This window comes from Neolamprologus brichardi, chromosome 16 (assembly GCF_056152115.1).
Source record: "Neolamprologus brichardi isolate AB-2024 chromosome 16, ASM5615211v1, whole genome shotgun sequence".
Lineage (NCBI taxonomy): Eukaryota > Metazoa > Chordata > Actinopteri > Cichliformes > Cichlidae > Neolamprologus > Neolamprologus brichardi.
In genome coordinates, this window is record NC_142119.1 from 17,461,657 (window position 1) to 17,487,034 (window position 25,378).

Here is a 25,378-nt window from a genome sequence, read left to right on the forward strand (position 1 = left end):
TGGGTCTGGGTGCAGTTTCAATTCAATTCAATTCAATTCAATTTTATTTATATAGCGCCAAATCACAACAAAAGTCGCCTCAAGGCGCTTCATAGATACAGAGAAAAGCCCAACAATCATATGACCCCCTATGAGCAAGCACTTTGGCGACAGTGGGAAGGAAAAACTCCCTTTTAACAGGAAGAAACCTCCGGCAGAACCAGGCTCAGGGAGGGGCGGCCATCTGCTGCGACCGGTTGGGGTGAGAGAAGGAAGACAGGATAAAGACATGCTGTGGAAGAGAGACAGAGATTAATAACAGATACGATTCAATACAGAGAGGTCTGTTAATACATAGTGAGTGAGAAACTCTAGGAACTCTAGAAACTCTAGGAACCCTTGCCCCTGGAAGGGGCAAGGGTTCCTAGACCCGGGGCTTAGAGTACGCTTGGGGAGTGTGATTGTGTGTACAGTGTCTCTTTATGTCTGTCTCCACGTTGGGTGAGTGTTGAGTAATTGCATATGAGAGCATGAGGGTGGGAATGGATGTTTGTATCTGTGTGTGCCTGTTTGTTTGTGTCCATATGTCAGGTTGGGTATCAGACGCCACCTCTCTAGGGACATCTCAGGTCCTCCAAGGTATGGAGGCCTATCTCCCCCCACCACTTCCCCTAGCAGTGGCAGACGCCCTCAGACATCAGTGCGTTGGTGGTTCTTTGTGTCCGGGGGTGGGCGTCCAGGTACGCACCGGCTCACTCCTTGGTGGCTGCTTGTCGGGGCCTGGAGCCTGGGGCTCGCTCGGGCCACTTTGGGGGTGGGGTGCCCTCGGCCTCTCGGCCTGGGGCTCGGTCACTCAGGCACAGCTGGCTGCCGGCGGAGCTCACGGGCACATCACTGCAACCCCCCCTGGCTTCTGCTCCGTGGCTGCTGAGTGACCCCTCATCTGGGACTCTCCTCACCTCTTTCTGGGACAGTGGCGCAGCTGCCCCTCTGTTGGTCTTCCTTGGTCTCTTGTGTTCTGGGGCCCTCTGGATGTCTGGAGTTTTGATCTCCATCTCTTCATGCCCTGGTGGACGGGGCTGTGGCTCCCCACACCCTCTAGCACAGGGGTGTCAAACTCAAATACACAGTGGGCCAAAATTCAAAACTGGAACAAAGTCGCGGGCTAACGTTAATATTTATTGAAATATATTTATTCCTCCAGATATAAGAATGAATCTTTTCTTATGGACTCAAACAAGTTTTGCTGAAAAACTGAATATGGAACAAGCAAAGCTTAATACTAAACAATATATATATTAGCTGTATAATACCAGTAGGCCAGCTCTGATAGTAATTTGGTATGGCTTCGCGGGCCAAATGTAATTAGACATTATTGGGCCAGAGTTTGACACCTATGCTCTAGCAGATCATTACATGAAGGAACCTTTTAAAAACAAGCAGGTCCATGCTCACAGGTGTACACACGGGTGCTCACACACACAAACTACACCCTTTTTGGCTCCTACCTCAAAGCACGCTGTGCTGTCGATATTACGCGCTGCACAATAATGTTTAATATTTAGTATTTACTGTCATATTCCCACAGATCATCGTGATGTTGTTTATTATGTTGCTCTTTTTTTTCCTTCTTCTGCTTGTTTTCTTTTTTCTTTCTCAACAGGTGATCCAGGTGATTGATATATGTATTTTTTGTCTGTTTGTTTTGTTGGTTTTTGTTTTTTGCCCTTTATCCCCGTCCCTCTTCCCCGCTGTTTTTCTTCCCCTCTTTCTTTCTCCCCTTTTTTCCCCCAGTCAATCCTGTCCCGTATTTAGGAAGTGAAAATGAAATAAAATAAACAATAAAAAAAAAAAAAAAAAAGGTGAATGAAATAGACCATTACGGCAAGGCTGGGATGGTCCATTTGGTACAGTAAATCCGTTGGGCATCTTTCTTCGCCTTCAGACAATAATTCTGATGGCAAAGAGCCAAATGGAACAGGCAAAAAAAAAGAATTACCCTGATGCTAATCTTAATATATTTAGGTGGGGTTTTTTTGCTTTTACAATTTTTAAATATTAGTACATAAACAGAATATGAGAGCATACATTTTTATAAAAAATCTTTTAAAAGAGCTGTGTCATAAATTCACAATGAGCAGGCCATTTATAGTGTAAATATTGAATTAGTCTTGGCTAAGGGAGCTCTGATATGACAGGGAAAGGGAAGAAAGGTGGACAGCAATCACTCTGACTGACATCAGTGTGATTAAATTAGAAACAGCAACAGTGCAGTTTCCTGTAGATCTCAACTTATTGTAAAAACTTTCATAAAGAGAGAAAAAAAAAATAGCAAAATTTAAAACACTGGATAATTCTGAGATCCACAGATTTTCTCAGCAGGGAATCTCCTAACTACTGCTCGACATCCAAGGAATTTAAAATAAGATGGTTTTTGGACAAAAACTCTTGCACTCCTCTTGAATAGATAACACTTCCTCTTAGAAATACACCCTGACTTTGACCTTTATGGACAGTAATTTTGTTTGGCTACAAATGAAAAACCTGAAGTACCAGACTGTTTCTTAAAGTTCACCATCGGACACTTCTTCTGACAAACTAGTTTGAGAAATGCTGTCACTTTATTACTTGGCAGACGATTGGATGAACCATCTGTTTATCACCATCTACCATGGGCAAACTTCAACTAATCAGGTCATCAATTCACAGGATGCCGAGCGTGCAAAAGAGGACACGCTACCATATAGTTACAGCAGTGCAGCTGCCTATGTACTTAGAATATTACAAGATTTATTTACATTTAATTTATTTATTACTGCACTTAGGTGGTAATAAATAAATAAAATCGTTGGCATGTGATTGGATGAAACATCTGGCTAAAATAAATGCATAACTGCAGTCGCACTGGCTAGGTGCTTATTGGTCAGACTTAGGTTTAGCTAACAGCACAACTTAAAACCTTGCAATGGAGATACTCTGCTGATTAAAATCTTCAACTTCCTTGCAAGGTAAACTAAAGAGTTCTCTGGTTTGAGCTTTAATATTAGCATCTCTGAGAGTTACTTTCTGCAGATCCCTGCACAAATCTGAGCGAGAAGTGAGCAAATGAACTGACCTGGACACGGTGCTGCTCTTCCCAGATCCTGTGGAGTTCATACTCTTTCCTTTCTCTTTATATTGGCTCCTTTTCTGATCCGCCGCAAGATCAAAACTGCATACGAAGCATTAACATACAGAGAGGCATTAAATCACGCACGTGCATGTGAGAGAAGGGAGAATCTCTCACAGGGAGAATCTAAAGCTGTTTTTAAACATGAAGTCTGGAAAACATCAGGAGAATCAAATCAAATCAGGAGATTCACCACATCTGCTGCTTTACATGTTTCACATGTGTTCTCAACACTTGAAATAAACTGGTTCATGCAAGCTTCATGAGTCAAGCATGCAGGAGGCAGGGCACAGGACAACTGCTGCTTACTGTGAATTCATAGTAAGCATTCAATTACTTACTCTTTTCCTCAAATGGGTGAAATTAAGCATTTCATGGACTCTGACAGAGCTAGATGAGACATTAAATGGCCTTTCTCGTGCCAAATTTTTAGTACAGAGTCCATCTACGTCAGGTAATGTCTAGAAAAGCTTCAGGTTTAATGCACCAACCAGCTGCCACTTTATTTACTGAATGTAGAGGGTAAAACAAATTAACTCACCGGGCTTTGGTTTGAGGATAGTTGGCTGCAAAAGAAGAACATGAAAATATTAAGTACACATCCAAATACAAAATGCTGAGCAGCATTACTGTGTCACTGCCCTGTGCCTTTAATCAATAATGTATCAGAAACTTTCCCCCTGACCAAATCAACATAACGAAAAACACAGAACAGGACAAAAAGGAAACCATAAAGTCCCAATAAATCAGCTATATAAACAAGTTTTGACTTGACCAGAATCCCAGGGGACTAGAAGTTGGACAGAACTAGCCTTAAAAATGAAGAAAAAAAAAAAAAAAAAAAGGAGTCAGGATGTGAAAGTCATAAATAAAATGAAAACACTGCATTAAAAATGGCAACAACCAAACAACAGCACATTAAAATACACCATCAGAACATTTAAGAAACAAAACAAAACAAAAAAAGCATGACATGAGTGCACTTAAACCAAACAGCTAACCAGGGGAATATATGTGGATCTTTCAAAAAGATGAAGTATTGTCAACAACAGGGCAGTACTTAATGTGGGTGGCTGATTTTTTTTCCTGGAGTCTGGCAGCAGCAAGTGGGAAATATTTTGGTTTTAAAGGCGAGAGTAGGCGACTACGAGGAGTTAACGGGAGGATGATGCAAGTCACCTTGAGGCGGATTATGGCATTAGAAGCCTCTTTAGAGCTGCTCTGCAAAGAACAAACAGCTGCGAAATACATGACTGATGTAATATGATCTGGAATTTTACTAAGCCAATACAGGAGTGATGTCTTGTCTTTTCTTTGTAGCAGCTGCATCTTGGACAAACACTAGTCAAGAAGGGGTGTAATGAGACAACTATGTACAGGGAGCTGTCGAGTAGTCTAGTCAAGAGGTGATAAAACAAATACTGGATGAGTCATTGTGGGATAAAACTGGTTTTAATTAAGCTAAAAAAAAAAAGCTGATAAAAGCTATCATTCACAGAGACCGCTAATTTGAAGAAGATATTAAAAAAGAAAAAGATTTTTGTGTTCGTCGTGAGTAGAAGAGGAACCTTTTAAAAGGTTAGTAACTAAGCTGATTTCACTTTTGCCCGAGTTTAGCTGAAATATGTCTTTGAATATGACAACATTTGGACAGTCAAAGAGGTTCTTCAGTGAACAAACTGTTTTCACAGACAGACTTCAGGGGAAGTAAAATTACCCTTGGGGGTTGCCATATAAATTGGGGGCATCACGTAAAAAATGGTTTCCTATTGTAACAGAAGATTCCCTCTCTCTGTCCCTCAGACAGAAAGACGACAACTTTAAATTTGAGGCTCTGCAAGAAGACTTTACTCTGTGACACAAAAACCTGAATAGAAAGAAAGCAGGCACTGTACATCCTGAATACAGCAATCACTACAGACAAAAGAAAAAAACTTTTAGATAGTAGAACAAGGTTTTCTAAGACCTTTTCAAATAGGCCGTTACAACAACGTACAACAGTTATTAAGAAGGTTCAAGATGACATTTTTTTAATGAGATGCACAGCTGAATGCTTGAAACTAAATAATCAAGCAACTATTAATTATAGATTAAAAAGGATAGGAACAGTGAGTGGAACTTCTGTACAGGATACTAGTTCAGTTGGTTGAACTTGCTCGCCATTAGCCTCTCCTTTACTTTACAATTCTGTCAACCATTTTCTATAAATCTCCCAGAAAATGTAAAGGCTAAGGTCTTCCTCAAGGTCTTTTTAAAATCACCTAGAAGGACGAAAAATAAAAATAAAAATCTGTGACCATGTCTTAAGAAACTAACACTAGCCTTAATCTATACCTAGCTACAGCAGAGAAAATCTGCCAAGTTTTTATTTCGTAACACTTCAAAATAAAAAACTGCTTTTGCCCAACTTGGTCGGAATCAAACCAGCTGTCCTAAAAACGTTAAAGTTTAATTAGTGTGCCGTTTACCACGGTTTGCTTGTACTGAGCGCTGATGTAGGTAAACTTTCATTTTGTCAAGCAAAAAAAAGTGATCACTTGCTGCAGGTCTGACTGCTTTTTTTTTTCCATTTAACAAGAACTTGTTGAGACACGTCGCCGTCCGTGTGAGAGCGTCTTTCTATTCCAGCTCATTTCAGATGAACTTCTTGGAATCAACAATGCTTTTCTTCTCTAACAGACAGCTGGATTAAAGGAGCCAAACGTGACAACAGTGACATCCACACGCTAATTCACGGATTCAGTTCCACACCATTCACCCCGAACTATTTAATTCACTAATTCACTTCTATCCCATTCACCCCTTAGCACTTTAATCCCTTCCTATCCTGTCCTCCTAATGTTAAACAGCACAAGAGCCAATTAGGATCTGTCCATACCTGACATCTGGAAAATCCTCCACAGAGGACATCAGCTACTCCTGTCAAATATCACTCTCAACATAATTAAGGCACATACTGTCAGGATAACATGAAGCAGACAGAGACACTCAGACTAAAGAATCCTAATGTCACCTCTGTATAAACACAGACAGCTTATACAAAATCAAATGGTGAACACAGGCAGGCTGAGTCCTTGATGCTCAGGAAATGTTTAGTGACGCTAAACTAAATATCCTTAGACATGAAATATTTGATGCAGGTATTTTTAGTCAAATATGCATTTCCCATTTCCCAAATGTTTTATGAATTTGGTAATTTAATCAACCAAATCCTTCAAACTTATGCTAGTGTAACATTTTGAAAGTTTCACATTTGTGAACGTAAATAGCTGCACAAACAACTGAGATTTTACTTTTAAAGACATGAGCCAATCGGTGGGAGGAGCTTATCAGGTTGGAATGTGTTACAAAAATTATCTTTAAAGAGTTCAGACTTGACCAATCCAAAGTCAGAAAGGCTGTGTGCAAACAAAAGAAAGTGTCATTAGCCTCCACAGGAGTGGTTGACTGATAAAACTCTGTTCCTGTGCACACAGGGCAACTTCTGAGGCTTTTCAGAGTCCCGCATCAGGAGTGTAATGAAAAAATGCCAGGCATGGCTGGCCTGAGAAAACTAAGCTGCTGCTCTACAAAAACATTGCTGCTTGATGCCTTTGACTAAAGATCACATTGGAAAGCCAGAAGGCTGCAAAAACAATGCTTTGATGAGTGAGAAGAATGAATAGAATGTTTTGGTTTAACTGAGAAGCATTATGGAGAATGTAAAGGATACGTGAACTGTTATTTATATAGTGCTTTTTACTGTGACTGAGCATGCATATTTTTACCCATTAACACACTCATACCAGCACCTTTTATCGATCACACTTGGGAGCGCTGCACAAAGCAGGGATCAAGCCACATCAGTTCTAATTAGGAGATGAGCCTGAGCCACAGCGGTCCTACACAGGAAAGGACAACACTAGATTGCAGCTACTCATTTATGAAACATGGAGATGGTATTATCATGATTTCGGTCCATTTTGGTACATCTGGGCCAGAACAGTTTGTGATCTTTGAACAACAAATTCTGACTTACTCCAGTAATTGCTAAAGAAACTTTTCGAGCTTGGTCCATGACTAGAATCTCAAGACAGGATGGGTCAAGCAGCTTAATAACAATGTAAAAACAAAAGTCATCAAGGGTCCAAAAAGAATAAATATCACATTTCAAAATGACCAGGTCCTAATCCTAAGCTAACAGAAGGGTTGTCGAATAGCCTGAAGTTCAACCCCTACCCTTGATACGCTATATTAGGTCATTTTCCTCAATAAATAAAACAACCAGATTTCACTGAGTGGTACAAATTGTCCTTCTTGGACATCAGTGCTCAGAAAACTAAATTGATGGTTGTGGATTTTACAGAGAATTTTACAATTACCTGCCTTCAATGGAAAAAAGAGGAGGCTACTGAGTTTGTGCAGCAGTGTAAATAACTTGCCACTATAAGTGATAACAAGCTGACCTTTGAGTTTCAGGTGGAAGCCATGTGTAGAAAAGCTTACCAGCATAAGTGTACTTTTATCACAAGCTTTGAGGTTTCCATGTCAGCAGCACGTTTATGAGAAGGTTTTATTGAATCTGTTCTTATATTCTCATTTATTAGCTGGCACGGGCCACTGAACCTCAACAGCAAAAACAGGGTGCAAAGTACTGGCTAATATGGAGACAGTCTAATGTGTAGGAAAGTAGGACATGTGCGCCTTTATGACCTTCCTCATCTGTACAAAGTTAGGACTCTGAAGAAGACCCAGTCAGTTCTGGTTGATCCTAGCCACCACTTGTCTAAGATGTTCAAGTAGCTTCTATCTGGCCGGATACAGTATATCAACATGCAGGACGGACTCTGCAAACTCGGTTGTTGTCTTTGTGTATTTGTTGTGCGCTTTCTGCTGATACAAGGTAAAAACTTGTAGAATTAACCAATTAACACCTATTCAGCGCCAAATTCCCCTAACTGATCTCCGACACACACACACACACACACACACAATACATGACATTTCAACAGAAAGTCATTACAGGCTATTGTTCAGTTGGTGACATATACACTCTGCCGTTCTTACAAGATCACAAATATGATGAACACGCACACTCAGTCGTGCGTGCAGCGTGTTCCCACACCTCTGCCACTGTTGACTTTTCCTTCAAGAAGAAACAAGACTGGAATGAAGATGATGAGGTATCACAAGATATTCTGTTGATTTAAGCACTGTTTTGTCAGACCTTCATCCTTCATTTAAAAGACATGACCAAAAGACACGTGGGTCAAAATAAATAGTTTTATCTATACCCATTATTCTGACATAAAAGAAATGTCAAAAAGTCAACTGCCTTTCTCTTCTATGGGACTCCTTAAGAAGCTCTATGGGATATGCAGTCCTGTAAAAACACCGAATTACACTCAATGATTAAATAAATTGCTGTGGAAATTTTTTTTGGCTGACTCTTCTTCACTGCATTGCTTCGATTCATTGATGTTTGTTGGCATTTCATTTGATTTTGACTGGGCCACTGCAAGACTAGATTTCCTGCTGTGCTTTAGCTTTTCACGCTTTAGCCATGTCACATTTGACTCTTTAATCCTTTGGTATACAAAGGAGTACAGTTGACTCAATGACTGCAACATGCCCAGATTCTTTGGTTGAAAGTCCAAATCATCACATTTCCACCACCATGCTTGACAGTTAGTATGATATGTTGTGTTTGGTTTACATTAAACATTATAGCCATACATTTCCACTTTGGTCTCGTCTGTCCAAAGGACATTGTTCCAGAAGTCTTGTAGTTTGTTAAGATGCAGCTTTCCAAACCTAAACTGTGCTGCCATGTTCTTTTTAAAGAGAAGAGGCCAAGCCAACTTGTTCCTTCTTAGAAATTTCACAGTCATGATGTCAATTAAGATTTAACATGCCAATAGGCTTTTCTTCAGTTTCTCAAAGCAGTGCAGTCTGTCCGCTCCTTGGAAAGTTGCAACACTCTGCTAACACAACCTCTGAATAACTTCTGCTTTTACAGAGGTGCTCACATTTGCTGATGATCAACTAATCAAATGTATCTGAGTAGCAGCACCTGGCTGCTACTTACCTCTTATTTCCTATAGAAGCATAATGGTGCACTTAGTTTTTCCAGAAAGTTTTTTTTTTTCCAGTTCTCTACAATGCGCTTTGTAATAGTTTGCTGATCGTTATAAGTCATTGTTTATCCTTCTAAAAGTTGGTTTTGGTCTACTGAAGTTTGTATCCAAATTTCTCTCATGACCAAGTACAAAATAACTCATACTATGTTGATGACACTACACTTTACCTCCATTTGGTTTCCTTACACAGACTTTCCACTGACAGATCCGTAATGGGGAAAAAACCAAACCTCCCACACACTCTAGATAAAACCCTCAGTGGACATAGAGCGTGTCTATGCATTTGTGGCTTGTACACTACACAATGCAACACATTACATGATGACTGCATGACTCAAAAATTTATTCCATTGAAATAACTGAAAGTGTTGAGATAACTAGAGGGTGTTCAAAATATCAACTATTCACTTCTTAGCTCAGTAGTGATTTAGGAGCGAGATGCAACAAATCTGTTCCTGACTACAACTCATGCAAATCTAAATAACCTGGTGTCTGCTCCCTCTGTGTATGGAGTCAAAGTAAAACTGAGAACTAAATCCAGTTCATAAAGCCTCTAAAGACAACTATGTCATACAGCAAAGTACTACAATTCAGAAGCTTTGTTTTTAGACTTTGGTATCATAGATTTGAGATGCTTTTGCCTGCCCAAATAATAGTAAACATTCATTTTAATCTTCAGACCAGAGCAACCCTTAGTGGTAATATGAGTAATTCAAGTCAGGATTACGCAATTTCCTAATCAGCAGTAATCCAAGCCGCTTTTTCTGAAGTGACAACTTCACGTAACATTTTATAAAAGCTTTTGTAATGTTTTTTTTCCACAGAAGTCAAAAATCAACTACAGATGTGGTTAGAACAGAATCCAGTTTCCATCAGGTCAGAGTCAAGAACTACAGGGAGATAACAGGAGAAAAAAAAAAAACTTTATTTAAACACTCCAGGAAACCAGAAGGATTTTTTCCTGGACCTTTGGCAGGCTAGCCAATGTAGGACTTCATATTATTGAACAGTAACTATGACCATTAGGATTCTGTTTGCATTAGAATTATACAAGATAAATATATTCCTGGCAACAGAAGTTTGACATTAGTCCTGATTAGTTTTCTTAACTTATGGACCATTGAGGTTTTGCGTTGGGGTATTATCAGCTTTCAAACTCGGGCGGAGAACATGTTACCAAAATGTCAGTGTTTCTATTTTTAATACGCCATTTAAATCAGGATTCAATTACACAATTAGCAGAAAATGGGGGGAAACCATTAACAATGAGAAAAAAAATTGTAAATCTTGCGAACTGACCTTCAGCCCCCAGCGAAAGGTCATCTTCAAAGCTGCAGCCGTTCTTCAGAGGCCCTGTTCTCACACACACACACACGAGTAAGGTGTGAAATGCCGTCAGTGACAACAGTGCTAAACTAAAACAAATTCAGATTTGATAGTTGTAATGACGCGGCAAATAAATTCTGATGCACTAAAGTCTAAAGAGCAGAAGAGCTGTCACCATCACAAGTTTGACGTTCTCACTGTGCTGTACATAAACAACAAGAGATTACCTCTGCTTGGAGAAGCACTCTGGTCATCTAGAGAGGCTCCAAGGGGAGTTCTGGAAAACAGAGAGATGATGAGTGAAATAAACTGAACACGCACACAAAATCCAACATCAGCCACCAGTTAGGTGTGCTGCGATTAACATGCACTAAAAAGGAAATAAGAAAGTAGCATGATGTATCGATCCACATGCTATCTCTCTTTTGGTAGTCTGTGTGTAGATTTGTACTGTGTGGCTGAAGCCACCTACCCTTAGACTATGTCGTAGTAAATTCAAGACAAATCCAAGGTTACAAATATCCTAGATAATTGATAATAATGCTGTATGGCTTTGTATAGCAAGATATTTCCTAACTTGAGCGAGCGAACTGGCTGCTTGTCTGAGGCTGAGTGCCAACTTTAATATCTCTCAAGTCAGCAGTAGTCAGTAGTCTGGGTAACCCAGACAAACTGGCAGTCAAATAAAGGCCAATATTTCCAGTCTAAGTCAGGTCAAGATACTTATTCTGGTCAATCACATTCTATACCAATTATTCTAGGTTAGGTTTTGGTTTTAGAAGCTTTCGCGGTTGTACTGACCAGACTAGTTGCTCCAGGCTAACTGGCTGACAGATTAGGCTAGTTGACAGTAGTACTGAGGTAGCGGGTCTGAGCTGCTGTCTGCAGCAGGATGCTGGAGAGACTGTGCTGTTACACAACCTGCAGCTTTTATCAATGGCACAAGTTCATGGCACCAAATAAAACACACACGCACGGTTGTGTAATAGTGCGCAGTCGCAGTGTTTACTATTCCTCCCACTTGCCAAAATCAGCCATGTTGGCCCCAAGTCCCTACCCTGTGACTAGGGTAGTAACCTGCTTGCCATGTTACCACGGTGCTGTGTCATGCTGTAGACGTTTCTGAGTGACAGCGGTTAAAACTGTGCTTGTGTGATAACAATGTTGACTCAGCAGGAGGAACCCCTCCTCTGTTTGCTCTTTCTTTTTCTGCTTTTCTTTCCGTCTTCTGTCAGCTTCTTCCTGCATCTTTCTCTCCTTACTCCACTTCAGCTGCTCTGTGCACCCTATCTCTGGGCGTGGGTCTGCTGTCTTTGTCTGTGTTTGTTCCCTGTGGTTCTGTGTGTTCTATGTCTAGGCGTTGGCTGCGCTTCGGCTCTACGTCAGCAGCTGATAAAAACACCTTTAAACACACACCTCTAGACATCAGGAAACCATATCAATAACCCACCAAGCGACAAAACCAGTTAGCAAGCTTTTAACTCATGAGTCAGGCTCTAAAAGACCATAGCTCCAGCGGTTCACATTTACATTAATGACTATGTTAATCTTTCTGTACCCTCACACTGATTTTCTTATCTTTTTGATTGTAGTTAATTATTTCAGCAAAGCTTTTATCTCAAGCATCTTAGATGAATGTTCCAACTTTATTAAAGTGCTCAAATGCCCATTTCCCAATCTTTGAGTCTAAAATAATATTAAGACATATTTGTGTTCTTTAATATAGTGACAACAACTAGGGTGATTCCCATTCCCATTTAAATAATCCCATAATTAATCAAACCTCGGCACTCATTAACTTAATTTTACTGTAATGCATGGCCTAATTAAATTCAGTAATTATCAGTCATATTTTGACTTGCATTCAAATTCATAATTCATGTATTTTCACTGTAAGTACGGGCATGAAAAAGCTTTGTGAACTATCCAGAACTTGCAAAAGTTAACAGCATGTCATGTCCGAGCCTTCAGCGTCCCATATGTGGGTCTTTTTACCTGGCTAAATCACCAAGGGAACTTGGTGAGCACACAATCTGTTTGAGGATTGTTTTAGTTACAATATCCTTTAACTGCAATACAAATGCTCTGCTGAAGGAAAACATTTTATATGTGGTCAAATGTAGCCCAGCTGTATATTTAGAGCAGCACAAACTGCATTGTCACTGGAATTTGCTTGCATTCAGATTGTTATGTTTGGTGCTAATCAGCTGCCAAGTATCTTATACAGATTGTGATAAGAACATACAGAAAAATATCTATTCAGTCAGTAAATGAATCTCACTTTCATTGGGCAACAAACCCTAAAGTGATTTCCACGTCTCTGTTACTGTTTAAACATCCTTTAATTCTGAATAACCTTTAATGTGCCTGCAGTTTAAAGTTTCAGCGCTCAGATACGCAGAATCAATCCCCCTTTCAAGTAAGTGTGCAAATACACTCAAGCAGATAGCCTGGGCTAACAAAGAAAGTTGATAACCACCATCTTACTCGTAATCGCCAACTGAGGTTTTAGGTTTTGTCAAGCCAGCTAATGCAAAGAAAGCCTGGCTAATGTTGAACTTTCTTCCTAGCATGCCCCTCAAAACTAGATTAGCAGAGATGCACAGTTACTTTTAACCAGTCGAAGTGTCTGTACAGGGGAAATTGTTTGTAGGAAAAATTAACAATGATAACGGCAATAAAACACAATCCAGTTTATATATAAAGTGGATATATCCAATAATTTTTCCTGCAATGCCCCACTTCAGAAGCAGAAGAAAAAGCCCATAATGCCATAATTTTAATAAATCATTAACAATTAAAAAAATACAAATGCAATTTTAGTCAAACAAAACTTGGAACAAAAATATCCACAAACTCTTGTTTATTTTCCCTAAAAATAAGAAAGAAAATCCTGTTTTTCTAAGCATTTCAGCTTCAGGAAGTTACAGCACACGGTTTGGCTTCGGTTAGCTTACCACAGCATGAGCCAAAATGACCAAAAACTGCAAAGCTCTCTGTTCTCCAATGTTTGCCTTTTCTCTTGTTTTGTATATTCCTTTTGATTGCATCAATTTCTCTTGTTTGTTATTTATTCCTGCTCTCTTGCCATTTATATTTTATTCCTGCAAGGTTGAAGGAATTAAATTTCTTTGCAAATGTGCAATAATAATGAGGGGCTTTTCTATTCTATTCTATTCTATAGTGTATGTCCAAGGGACTCAAAGTGTTTTTCTAAAAAGAACTAACTACAACAAAAACAGAAGAGCACATTTTGGTCATTATGAACAAAAATGTGAATAACATAATAAAGGACCTGTGGGATATGATACAAAGCAAACCTATTTTTTTAAACTTCTTACATCCTTAAAAACATTCATTTTAAACTGGCATCATTAAATTATTGGACTGAATCATCTAGCATGTGTGCACTGCTTTAGCACGTGAGAGATTTACTGAAAACAGGATATTTAATCAGGTGGTGAAAGAATACTGTACCTGCAGTCATTCAGCCAGCTGGCGATCTTGTTGTTAGGAACTTGCCCTAGTAGAAAGAAATGGGCATGTTAAAGCAATAAACCAGCGCGTGCTGTACTGTGCAGTGATTACAACATGCTATAAAACTATTATAGTGGTGCCAGACATCAGGATATTTCAACATTACAGTAATTTGGTCTGCAGTTTGTGTTTCCACTGTTTTAGATGTAAGTGGTCCACATCCAACTTTTCTTCACAATGCTCTGACCACAAATAATGATTCATTTTATGGTTTCCCTAACTTTACATTTTACATGTATAATGATTGAATGTCACATTATTTTAAATGTGGGCAAAAGTGCATAAAAAGTAATCCCTGTGGCCTAAAACTTTGGTGCTTTACACTCTAAATAATGTGTTTTGCTGTGTTTGTTTTTTTGCAATAAGAAGGCAATCAGGCTTTTTTATATGCCTGTAAAGTGATTTGATGGTTACACTTATTAGGGCTACAACACACACCCGACAATACTTACTGTATGAGAATTCATTTCACTTTGATCTTCTGACAAATTAAAGTGATCTCCACGTCTCCTTTATTAGACTGTAGGACAGTAACGTGTTTAAATGTATCCAGTTAAAAGCTGCAAAAAGACCTTGAATCCAACAGAAATCTATGGATAGAAGTCTTTGGGAAAAGTCTTTGGCTTTCTATCCTGACCTCTGCAGACGTTATTCCTGCTTTTTTCCGGCTCAGTCACATTTTGTGTCATCTCGAATAAGAATTTGGGTTTAATCTTTAACTCTTAGTCACACCATGTTTTAGAACAGAGGCTTATTTATAACCTTTTCTATTTCAAAGGTTCATAAACAAATAAAAGCATATCATTAAGTCAGCAAATGTAAAACCTTGGATACACGGGTATTTTAGGTACAGTATTTAGCAACAGAGGCTAAACAGTTGAGTTCAACTAACCCTGGTGTGTGGGTCCCTGTGTGTTCCCATTACTCTGGGTCTGCTGGGGCTCCTGGGGACCAAAGAGGTGTTCTGAGTTCGAATCTTGCCAGACGGAGTCTCTGCTTTTGGCCCAGGCCTGACGCCTTGATGTGGAATCTACGGATCAATCAAGCATACCGTCTGTCAACATGATAGCTATTAAAACCAGAATTACTCACAAATGTGCGTGAACGGTTCTATAACTATAGTTTAAATTGTCAGCAGTATCACATTTGTAAGAGTGTAACGGAGTCTCTGAATACAAAGTAAGACTTGCAAATGTGTCCAGTAATCTGAAAATCTGCTTTCAAAATCAGTGTGTGTTATCAGATGACATATTTGTAAATATGTCTAGATTTTCAGCACACTTTTTATCCATTTATTTTAGCATTTTGTTCAACTACTAAGTGATCCCCTTAACTAATTAGTTCAAATGTTTATTTATTTTGGAGGTAAGATGTTCAATTTTTTATTCACCTCTTCTAACCAATTTGAAATCATTCATTATTATTGCTTGTTATTTCAAGCGTTTAATTGATAGTCCAGTATTTTAGCTGCTTTCCCCATTATTACAGTATATTCATTCTGAATCTAAAGAAAGGCGACGCACCTAGACCAGTACTGACTTCCATTGCCAGAGCTCCACTCTCCATTTCTCTGGTTGGTTTGATGAAGTCAGTCAAAGAAGACTGACGACTCTACAGTAACATCAGCAAAAAACAACATACACCTGCAAACACAGAAAAACACTTTTATATTTAATAATTCACTTAATATGCACTTAAAACATGAATACGAATCGTTGAAAACAAAGCAACTATATAAAGAAAAGATGAATGATGTTAGTAAATATATTAATGTATTTAACTGTTAGTTACTAATGATCACTTGCAAAACAGAAGCAATACAAAATATAATACATGGAAAGTAATACAATAGAGAATATTAGTTATAGCAGATGCTGTGCTGTATTAGTAGGCTCTAGCTGAAACATGCAACCGAAAAACATACAGTACACAAGAGAGTAGATAAAAGATCTGAATCACTAGTACAACTATCACTTTTGGACAGTATAAAGAACGTGTACACACAGATACTAATCCTGATTTAGTATCAATAGGAAACAAGGGACAAGTCTGAGCATCTACAACTATAAAACCAAATGGCATCACAAAATTTGTTGTAAACTCCTAGCACAAAGCAAACAACGGTGTAGTTTAACAACAATTCTTACACAAGTGACTTCTTCAGAAAACTTTGCATCTTTACTTTAATGTGCTTTGTGATAATTACCATTTGTGCAGTAAAGACCAGTTCTGGAGGACTAAAGTAGAGGGAAGCTGCTTTGTAGTTAGATGAGAAGAAGAGAAGTGGCCTTTATTATTGATGAACAAGTTATCCACACTGAGACCAGCTGAGCTGACTGACACACACACACACACACACACACACACACACACACACACCTACACACACCTACACACACACCTACACACACACCTACACACACCTACACACACACACACACACACACACGTCTAAGCTGCAGAAATGCAGTGCTGACGCAGTGCAATAGTGCACTTTTTTTTTTATTCCAAGAGAGAAAATATAATATTCACAGTTAGCTTAATTGCTTGAAAGTATTAACTTTTGGTTAATAAAGAAAAATGAGAGGTTAAAGCTGTCATCATAATATTTAGGGCCCATGCAAAAATCTACTGTCAGGGTTCACCAAAGAAGTGTAGTGTCAGTTCTGCTGACACAGGGCAAACTAATGTGATGATTCATCTGCAAAAATGTACCCAGAGGTGTAAAAAGTTTGGGTGATCTACTGACTGTCTTTCAAAAATGATGAGGGACTGAGGGATCGAGTTATTTCCTAACAAAAATGACACAGTATGAAGAGAAATGAGAGGACACTGAAAAAGAATCAATATGATTTTCTATAAGGCAAATTGCAGGGACAGGGATTGCAGGAAATGGTGAGGACTGAGACTCCATCAGAGCACAGAATTTACCCAGAGCAGCTCCTCTGCACTTAACAGCCAACCCGTACAAGTGTAGAAGAACACCAGACGTTATTTGCCATGAGAGCCCAAGTCGTTTGTCTGTTAATTAAGGTAAGTTACTGCGCCAGGGTGTGTAAATGGGTGCATCCGTCTGTTTTTTTCCTGCAAGCAGTGTGAGGCTGCTTGTATTTATTAAAGTCTGAGACACTAACACAATCAAATTAACAGCTGCATTTTGACAGACATTTGAATATGGTATATATAAAAACCTAAGCTAAAAATCTTCATGAAAATCACTCTGTGTGCACACTGCTGAGAAAAGTAAATAAATAAATAAAACCAAAACAGATTTTTTTTAATTATGTACCAACCTCCCAGCCAAAAGGTGACTAAAAACTTAACATTCTACTTCTAAGTAAGTAAGTAAGTAAAGTTTATTTATATAGCACCTTTCACAGACATGTGTCACAAAGTGCTTTACAAGGTAAAAACACAATACAGTCATAAATACATCATAAAAACTCTGGTCTAATTAAAAGCTTTTTGAAATAAAAATGTCTTTAGCTGCTTTTTGACGGTCTCCACTCAGTCTACTAACCCCTACTTCTGCTCAGTTTCACAAGTACTAGTGTTACTGAAGAGCAGAAAGGGGCTTAGGGAAGAGATATAAGACGAAAGGTCACAGCTTTGAGCCATCCACCTGTTACAGTTTCCCACTCGGTTGCAAATAAATGAAGAGTTCAACTGGCACAAATCCCACAACCAACACCTCGTTGTTGAATCCAAAAATTTAAAAAAAATTTTTTTAAAAAAAGCCAAAAGAGGGTTTTTCTATTAAGTATTAGTAAATCTGTCCTGTTATTTAAGCATTTGACCTCATTACATGTGTATTTGAAGGATTTTCCTTTTCAGAGCTCATAAACACCCTGAAAGACAATCAAAACCTTTTTAAAGGGAGTCAATGGATTTGCAAGTAGTCCAATTACAGAAATGAGCACAAGTGAAGATATGCAGCTGTGCAACAACACAAATGATTTTCATTGAGTTTGTTTTCTTCTCAGATCTATAATTTTAAAAATAAAATCTGTTAAAATGCTGCAGTTACTGGGACACAACAATCAAAAGCATCTTAGATTAATATATGAATTTCTTAATGTATAATACTGACTTTGATAAACACCTAGCATTACATGGCATACAAAAAAAGAAAAAACAACAATGTGCACCTGACACAGTTACTGTTTAACCTCAATACACGGGCAGATTGGTATCTGATGGCAAATAATGTTTTGTGTATACCGTACAGGTTAACTGTAACACAGATTTCAGGTTTGCAATAAAGACAGCTGCGGGAATCCTGCCTCCACCCCAGCTGTCACATGACTTTAACTCTGTGAAAAGTTGCAGAATTCAAAATTCACCAGAGAATATGTAAGGAAGACAAAAAGCATCAACATTATGAGCGAGCAGGCAACTATCCTGCAGGAAAGCATTAAAAGGGGGAGGCAAGACACATCCCGAGAGAAGAGAGCTGTAAGCAGTTAGTAAGAACTGATGAAGATAATCGGACTGGTGACTATAAAAGTTTTTAAGCTCAGTTAAATAAATTCAACTTGCCAATGTGGTGAAATAGCCTTAGAAACAATTACAAATCCAAAAGTACATGTGACTGCGCACACTCAAACACTTCTTAAACAAATAGGAGTCAAACCCAAACAGCGAGTCAAAACGGATGTTGTAAAATTCTCTTTTAGTTGATTAGATCATTATCAAGCAAAATGAACACACACAGATTGTTTCTGTACTCTATGGTGCCACTTAAAAGTCACACAATAATTTGATTAAGAAGTAAACTGAATGCAGGAGTCGCTCTGGAGTTGATGTTTTGTCTACTAAAAATATATGGATGTGTGTATAGGTGGACCTGGGCCTTTCATTTTGCATTTCAAGTTAGAGCAGAATCCAAAGCAAGTATGAAAATAAAACTATGCAAATTTAACTTTTCTGTGTGACACTTTGTTTTCACTTTTTGCAGCTACGTAACTATTAATACTAAAATTACCCTATAACATTTCAGCTTTTAACCATTTCTACATGAAGGAATGGGTGAAAAATGTGACTTGCACAGCAAAATATTACATTTCTTAAAATGCTGTTTTAAAAGCTTCCAGACAATAAAGAACTAAACACATTAAAACTCTGCGTGCCAATATAGTTGTGTTGTAAATCTTAAGGTCTTCACTAAGTGCATTATTTGTTAGCTAGCCTACTTAGCAAAACAGCTATAACACCAAGAATGCTAACAGGCTGGTGTGCAGTTTGCTAGCAATGTGGCTAATCATCAACACAGGCAAGTTAATGAACAGCTACCTTTACATTTCACAGTAAATAATACAACTTCAAAAGGAATTTACTGACTTTCAGAATGTAACTGTATGGTATATGTATCCTGCTGCGCAGCTATTCATTTTTTATTCCAAATACTGACCCGACTTTACTTACAAGAGCCGAGTATTCACAATTTTAACACCTAGGACCAAGTTTCTAACAGTTCTTGTGCTGAGTCACTTTTACTGATAAAGTCCACTGTGTAAAAAGTTACCCACTAAAAACTAAAGCTCTGAGCTAAAGGTCAAATAGTGCTCATGGAGTTAATGAAGGGAGGAGGAGAGTGATGGAGAGGAAGAGGCAGAAGCCTGGAGGAGCATAAAGCCAAATCTAAAAGAGAACGTGTGAAACAGGAAACGAGTGTTTAGAATGAAGAACAGAACAACTTCCTGTCCGAGAGAGAGCAAGAGAGACAGACGGAGAGAGAAAGAAAGATGAGGGGTGAGCGAGGGACAGCTATTTTTAGAATTCTCTTGTAAATGCAAAACAAAGTGGACAATCTGAAAACAGCTGCAAGCACACAGACAGCACGGACAGAATGAATCAGCTGCTTTAAAACACATCAGTGACACAGCAAGAGTGACACAGGAGCAGTGGCTAGCAGGTCAACCACTCTTCATCCTCCAAGTCATCTTTAACTCAGAGTGCCCTCAGTTCCTCATAATTTAAAGAAGGTCATGAAGAAATTTTAGCGTTGCCCTTTAGAGATAACAGCAGTCATTACAGAATTCAGCTTTGACATTCGCAACACTTCCAGCGACAGTCTCTTTTGAATTACGATTTTTTTTTTCAAATATAAAACAATTCCATTTAAAACTCAAGACAAGCTGATGCTGTGGTCACAGAGCTTCCATTAAAGCAAGTCATACATCAGACTGAACCAGCAGAGTCTAAGCCTGCAGCAGCATTTATGAAGCTCCGTCAACTCAACAATGCAGTGACCATGACAAAAAAAAAAAAACTAGTAAATGCTGATGCAGGAGTGTCAAGTCTACATTTTCATACACTGCATGTTGCTACTTAAGATGCAGAGAAAAGGATTCTGCATCCAATTTGGAATATTAATCACTAAACACAATTTTCTACCTAGAAATGCCAACGTTTTAAAGATTCCAATATCTGACAATAAAAACTGAAATGTTTAAAAACGCTTATTTTTCCTCATATGATTTATCATTTAGTTGGTCCACAGTCTTAAACAAGCCATTGTAGCTCTAAGAGTCAGAGCATTTTCCTCATATGACCATATTTGAGATATTGGCTCTCTGTGACATCATACAGATCCAAGAGCAGAAAAAAAACAAAAAACAAAAAACTATAACTGAGTTTTTGGCATAATTAATTTAACTTTGGTTATTTCTAATATGACATATATATGCATTAAAGGCCGCACATAAGCAAAGGAGGTCAACCAGCGCACACCTCACGCTTATAGACAAAAGACGATCGAGAGTTTGCAGTTAGGGCTCCTCGGCTCTGGAATGACCGCCTTTTGACTGTCTTCTTTTAAATCGCTGCTGATGACTGACTGTGAAACGTTTTTGTACGTTTTAGCATAGATTTTATATATAAACATCTTTGGCTTAACTCCATCTTTTCTTTTACCTTACAGATTGTTATTGTTGTCTTTAAGATATTCATTATACTGGAATCACACTGTATCTTATTTACATTCTGATGTCTTGCCTGTCCCATCTGAATTTAGATGCAAATCCTTTTTTATAATTTCCTCCCACCTTGTTTTTTTTATTCCGTGTTTCTGTGAAGCCCTTTGTAACACTGGTTTCGAGAAGTGCTGTACAAAGAGATGTTATTACTACTTATTAACATTTACACTTCATTTCTCCCTTTGTCCAAACTAAAGATTTTTTTGGTCAACACATAAAACAAAGAAAAGCAGAGGATGACCATAAGTGAGAATTATCTGGTCATTCTGCTTTAAAAACAGCATCATCAATTAATATCGAAAATCATTCAGGAACCATTCAAATCATTCAAATGGCTTTATTTCAGCTCTATGTCGAGTTTAAATACGACATTTCTTTCGCATCTGCTTCACTGTTGAGAAGTGACTGCAGCGCAGATATTAATATCTAGTCTTCAAGATCTAGTTTTGAACTGGAATATTATGTTTTAAAAAATGACTCAAGCACAGGAAAACTGTGAATGAGGAACTAATGAAATACTTAAAACACTTAAAAATACTTTAAAAATATAATAAAGTTATTCTGGGATTTCTTATCTCTATAATAAAAGTCATTTCAGTTAATATTATTTTAGGGTATTACAAGATCTGAGCTGGCCCTGGAAAAGGACGTTCTGGAAATCAAAACAATGACTGAATAATATACGTAAATTTATTATTGGAGAAAGGAAAAAAGACACATTTAGCTTTAAGAAATGACTCCTCTTTGAGTTGTATTACATTTCAGCAAGGGTAAATCTTGGTTGTCCAATACTCTGTTTAAAATATAAACTTTTTCTGGCTTTTCTCTGTTTTATCTGAAAGTAAACTAGTCATCTCTGAGAGAAGAGGATGACCCACTGACTGCAGGAATATCGAGCCTCAGTGTTAAGTTAACCTGTCGACTCTGACAGAAGCCAGACTCAGAGGTCGAACTGCAAAACGCAACACAAGCCTCCACTTTTTCCAGGATCGGCGTGGTCACCGTACACGGCGCAATGATAACAGAAGCATTACTCTGTGGAACGCTCGTGAAGCATGTGAGGGGACAAATAAAGTCGGCGTGTTCAACTTGACATATCTGTACAGGGGAGAGTTGAGCACTGAGACATATTCTGTAATTACTGCACTATATTTAACACTAGTTTTAATGTAAATTCAAATACTGAATAAAAACTTCACAATAGTTTTATTATATACTTTTAAAAAATGATGACTGTGGTCATTTTCATGCAAAAATATCAAACATTCTATAAATGTGGGGATTTACTGCTTGCCCTGAAATAGATTTACTGAATAATTTCAAGGTTTAATGCGTTGCAGGTGAGAAACTGACATTTCTTACATGTTACCAAGCAATCGGTGAATGCATTTGGAAATTAACCAGCAGACTGACATTCAACAATGCAGAAACAGAACAGAAACCAGCTCCAACTTAACCACCTGAGTTGGAGCAAAATGTGTTTAAACATGAATACATCACTGCTAATAATAGCGCGTCATACCGCCACAGGTACTTTGCCTACTTTAGGCATCTCTAGTTTTGGCACTTAAAAATCCTTTACTCAGGAAGCTTCCACCACTTGTAGCTTTGGTACTTTTACATAACTACGCCACAGAATGCACTGCAGGTGAAAGCATTTCCATTTTCTAAACTAAATCACATATTTCAGCCTGAAGAGCATGATGGTGAGGTTTGGTCTTTTCAACATTATTACTACTATTTGTTAATAAGTTACTATATCAGCCTGACCCACAGCATTTACAGTAACGTGGACATTTAAAAACATAAGATACATTTTTACAAACAAACCCTGAAGTTATTAACATTAAAATGATTATTAGTAGAAAAAGATAAGCTTAGTTTTTTTTATATATTGCAAAAAAGTAAGTAGGTAAACCAAAGATCATTTTGGTTTAACTAAACAAAAAGGAACTTTTCATAGATAAGACTTTAACAAGGAGGCTGATGATCAGTTGGTAAACTTTTCTGCTGTGTCGCGTCATAGTGAATTCTGTTATTTTGATTGTAGACTGATTGCATTTCCCAAGGTTCAAAAACACACCCGAAACTAAAACTTATTGATCAGCTCCCTGCAGGCTGACTAATAAAATCATCTGATGCTAAAGTTTCCTTCAGAAATGTAACCCTGCATTCAGCTATGTGGACTAGGTACACCTTTAAGTGATCACAAACAGCAGCAGCATTTCAGAGCCCGCAATTCACTGCACAGCCCGACAGCTTGTTAGTCAATAAGCTTTTTTTTTAACACGCCACATATTGCAACACACTCACTCACGCACAGATGAAGACCTATCTTACACCCGCTGAAGGGTCACTTTTCTTCAGATATGTGCGGTTTGAACACCATCCAACCGACTTTAAACCCACTTTTCAAGCCTGCGCAGCCTCTCTTCTAAATCGTCAGCAAACTTTCTTCTCCTGCTGTAAAATCAAGCCCACTTGTTGATCCGTTCACTCGTTCCTGCTCTGTTATGACGCGAAGGACAGGGCTGACAGCAGCCTCACCAAAACTCTCAAACAGCCGCAGAGCAGTGGGCAGCGGCGCCGTGAGCGCCCCGGTCACTCACCGTCATGTTCCTCCGCAGTTTGCGCCTCAAATCCCAAAGTGTCAAAGTTGACCAAACTTTTCTAATAAACACTCCAACATTCCCGCTTCCGCTTCCTGAAACCTGCTGAAGCAGTGACAAGTAGCGTGCGAGGAGGGGGAGGACGGCGACTGGGAAGGCAGGGGGAAGGAGGTGTGTCCTCAGAAGGGTACGGTGGAGGAACAGCGACCCCTGCCGGACCCCCTTTTTCTTCACATATCCTAGCTTGTCGTCTTTAATGGCTACTGTTGTCTTTAATATTTACTGACTGCACACATAATGTAATATCAGCTAGAATCCAGTGAGGTTAAAAGAATCAAATGCCTTGTTTTTGAAGTACAAACACACACACATATATATGTAAAAAACAACCTCACAGTACTGCTTTAACTCATTTTAACTAGTCACAGAAGATCTTGTAAGGCTCCCTGTAACCAACATTTTCTGCAGGATTGGGTATTAAAATTATTTTGTGAAATAATTTCACAGAACTTTATTAATCCCAAAGAAAACAACAATCATTGAATTAAAAAGATAGAATAGAATACGTTGATCAGTTAGTGAATACAAAATATATTAATTATTAATCATTTAAAATGTAAAAAAGTACACACACACACACACACACACACACACACACACATATATATATATATATATATATATATATATACATATATATATATATATATATATATATATATATATATATATATATATATATAAATATATATATATATATATATATATATATATGGTTTATGTATCCAGAAGAAAAATACAACTTTTCCTAACTGTGACTTTGGGCTGCTCCTTCTGACATGAACACCTTGCATCCACTGAGTAAACGCGCGAAATATCAGGATAATTTCAAGGTGGCAGCTTTATGACATGAGATTTGGGTCATGCAACAAGACAAGGACCCAAAGCATGTACGCAACCAGCAACCGAATGACTGAAAGAAGGAGAAAAAGCAGATTTTCCAGACTTTACTGGAAGGATTTTGCTTTAACTATTTCTGTGACATGGCCTGAATATAAGCATTTGTTTATATTACCCAGCTGGTGCTGTGACTGATCACTCAGTGTGGTGAAAAACAGCTATGAGAAGTACACTTTAATCAGACAGCATTTGTCAATAATTAGACTTGGCTCAAGATCAGATTGATGAGAAATCAATTCAGACACTTCTCAAGTGTTTAGATTTTTTTTGTATAAAAGTCAGTGTAGAGTACCAACAACTGCAGTGCCAACATATGAGCACCAGATGGAAACCAAACACTATTGCAGTGCAGCTGATCTGCACTGAGAGGCTTTGTTGCTGCCTGTTTTCAAGTTCTAACACGTCCCCTCACACATGATAAGGATCCTAGATTATTTGCATTAAACTATACAGATCAGATGGCGCACACGCCCATTTTAGTAACCATTAGGGTCCGACCAGGTGGGGCATTGTCACCTGTTCTCATCAATTTGTATATTGATGACTTTTCTAACAAACATGAAACAAGCATGATGCTGGATGGATGGTTATTAATGATCCTTAGAGCACGTTTTTTTTCTCTCATGGAGACTAAAGTCAGATATTTGGGTCACATAATCAGGAAGGAGCTTTGTAATAATAATGATGATGATGATGTGCAAT

At 38.3% G+C, this 25,378-nt stretch overlaps 1 protein-coding gene across 3 annotated transcripts in view; it reads right to left on the reverse strand.

Moving 5' to 3' along the window:
• The window catches only part of itprid2 (ITPR interacting domain containing 2), a 47,643-nt gene extending 23,796 nt beyond the window's left edge, over window positions 1-23,847 (reverse strand). For all 3 annotated transcript variants that reach the window (XM_035906638.2, XM_087852945.1, XM_006788124.3), the window contains exons 1-8: window positions 23,717-23,847; window positions 15,654-15,773; window positions 15,023-15,160; window positions 14,071-14,116; window positions 10,821-10,870; window positions 10,567-10,620; window positions 3,690-3,714; window positions 3,095-3,190 (exon numbers count right to left, since the gene is read on the reverse strand). In XM_035906638.2, the coding sequence (XP_035762531.2) occupies window positions 3,095-3,190; window positions 3,690-3,714; window positions 10,567-10,620; window positions 10,821-10,870; window positions 14,071-14,116; window positions 15,023-15,160; window positions 15,654-15,696 (452 nt within the window). In that variant the 5' untranslated portion in view covers window positions 15,697-15,773; window positions 23,717-23,847. The remainder of the gene's footprint in view (window positions 1-3,094; window positions 3,191-3,689; window positions 3,715-10,566; window positions 10,621-10,820; window positions 10,871-14,070; window positions 14,117-15,022; window positions 15,161-15,653; window positions 15,774-23,716) is intronic.
• Window positions 23,848-25,378: the final 1,531 nt, after the last annotated feature.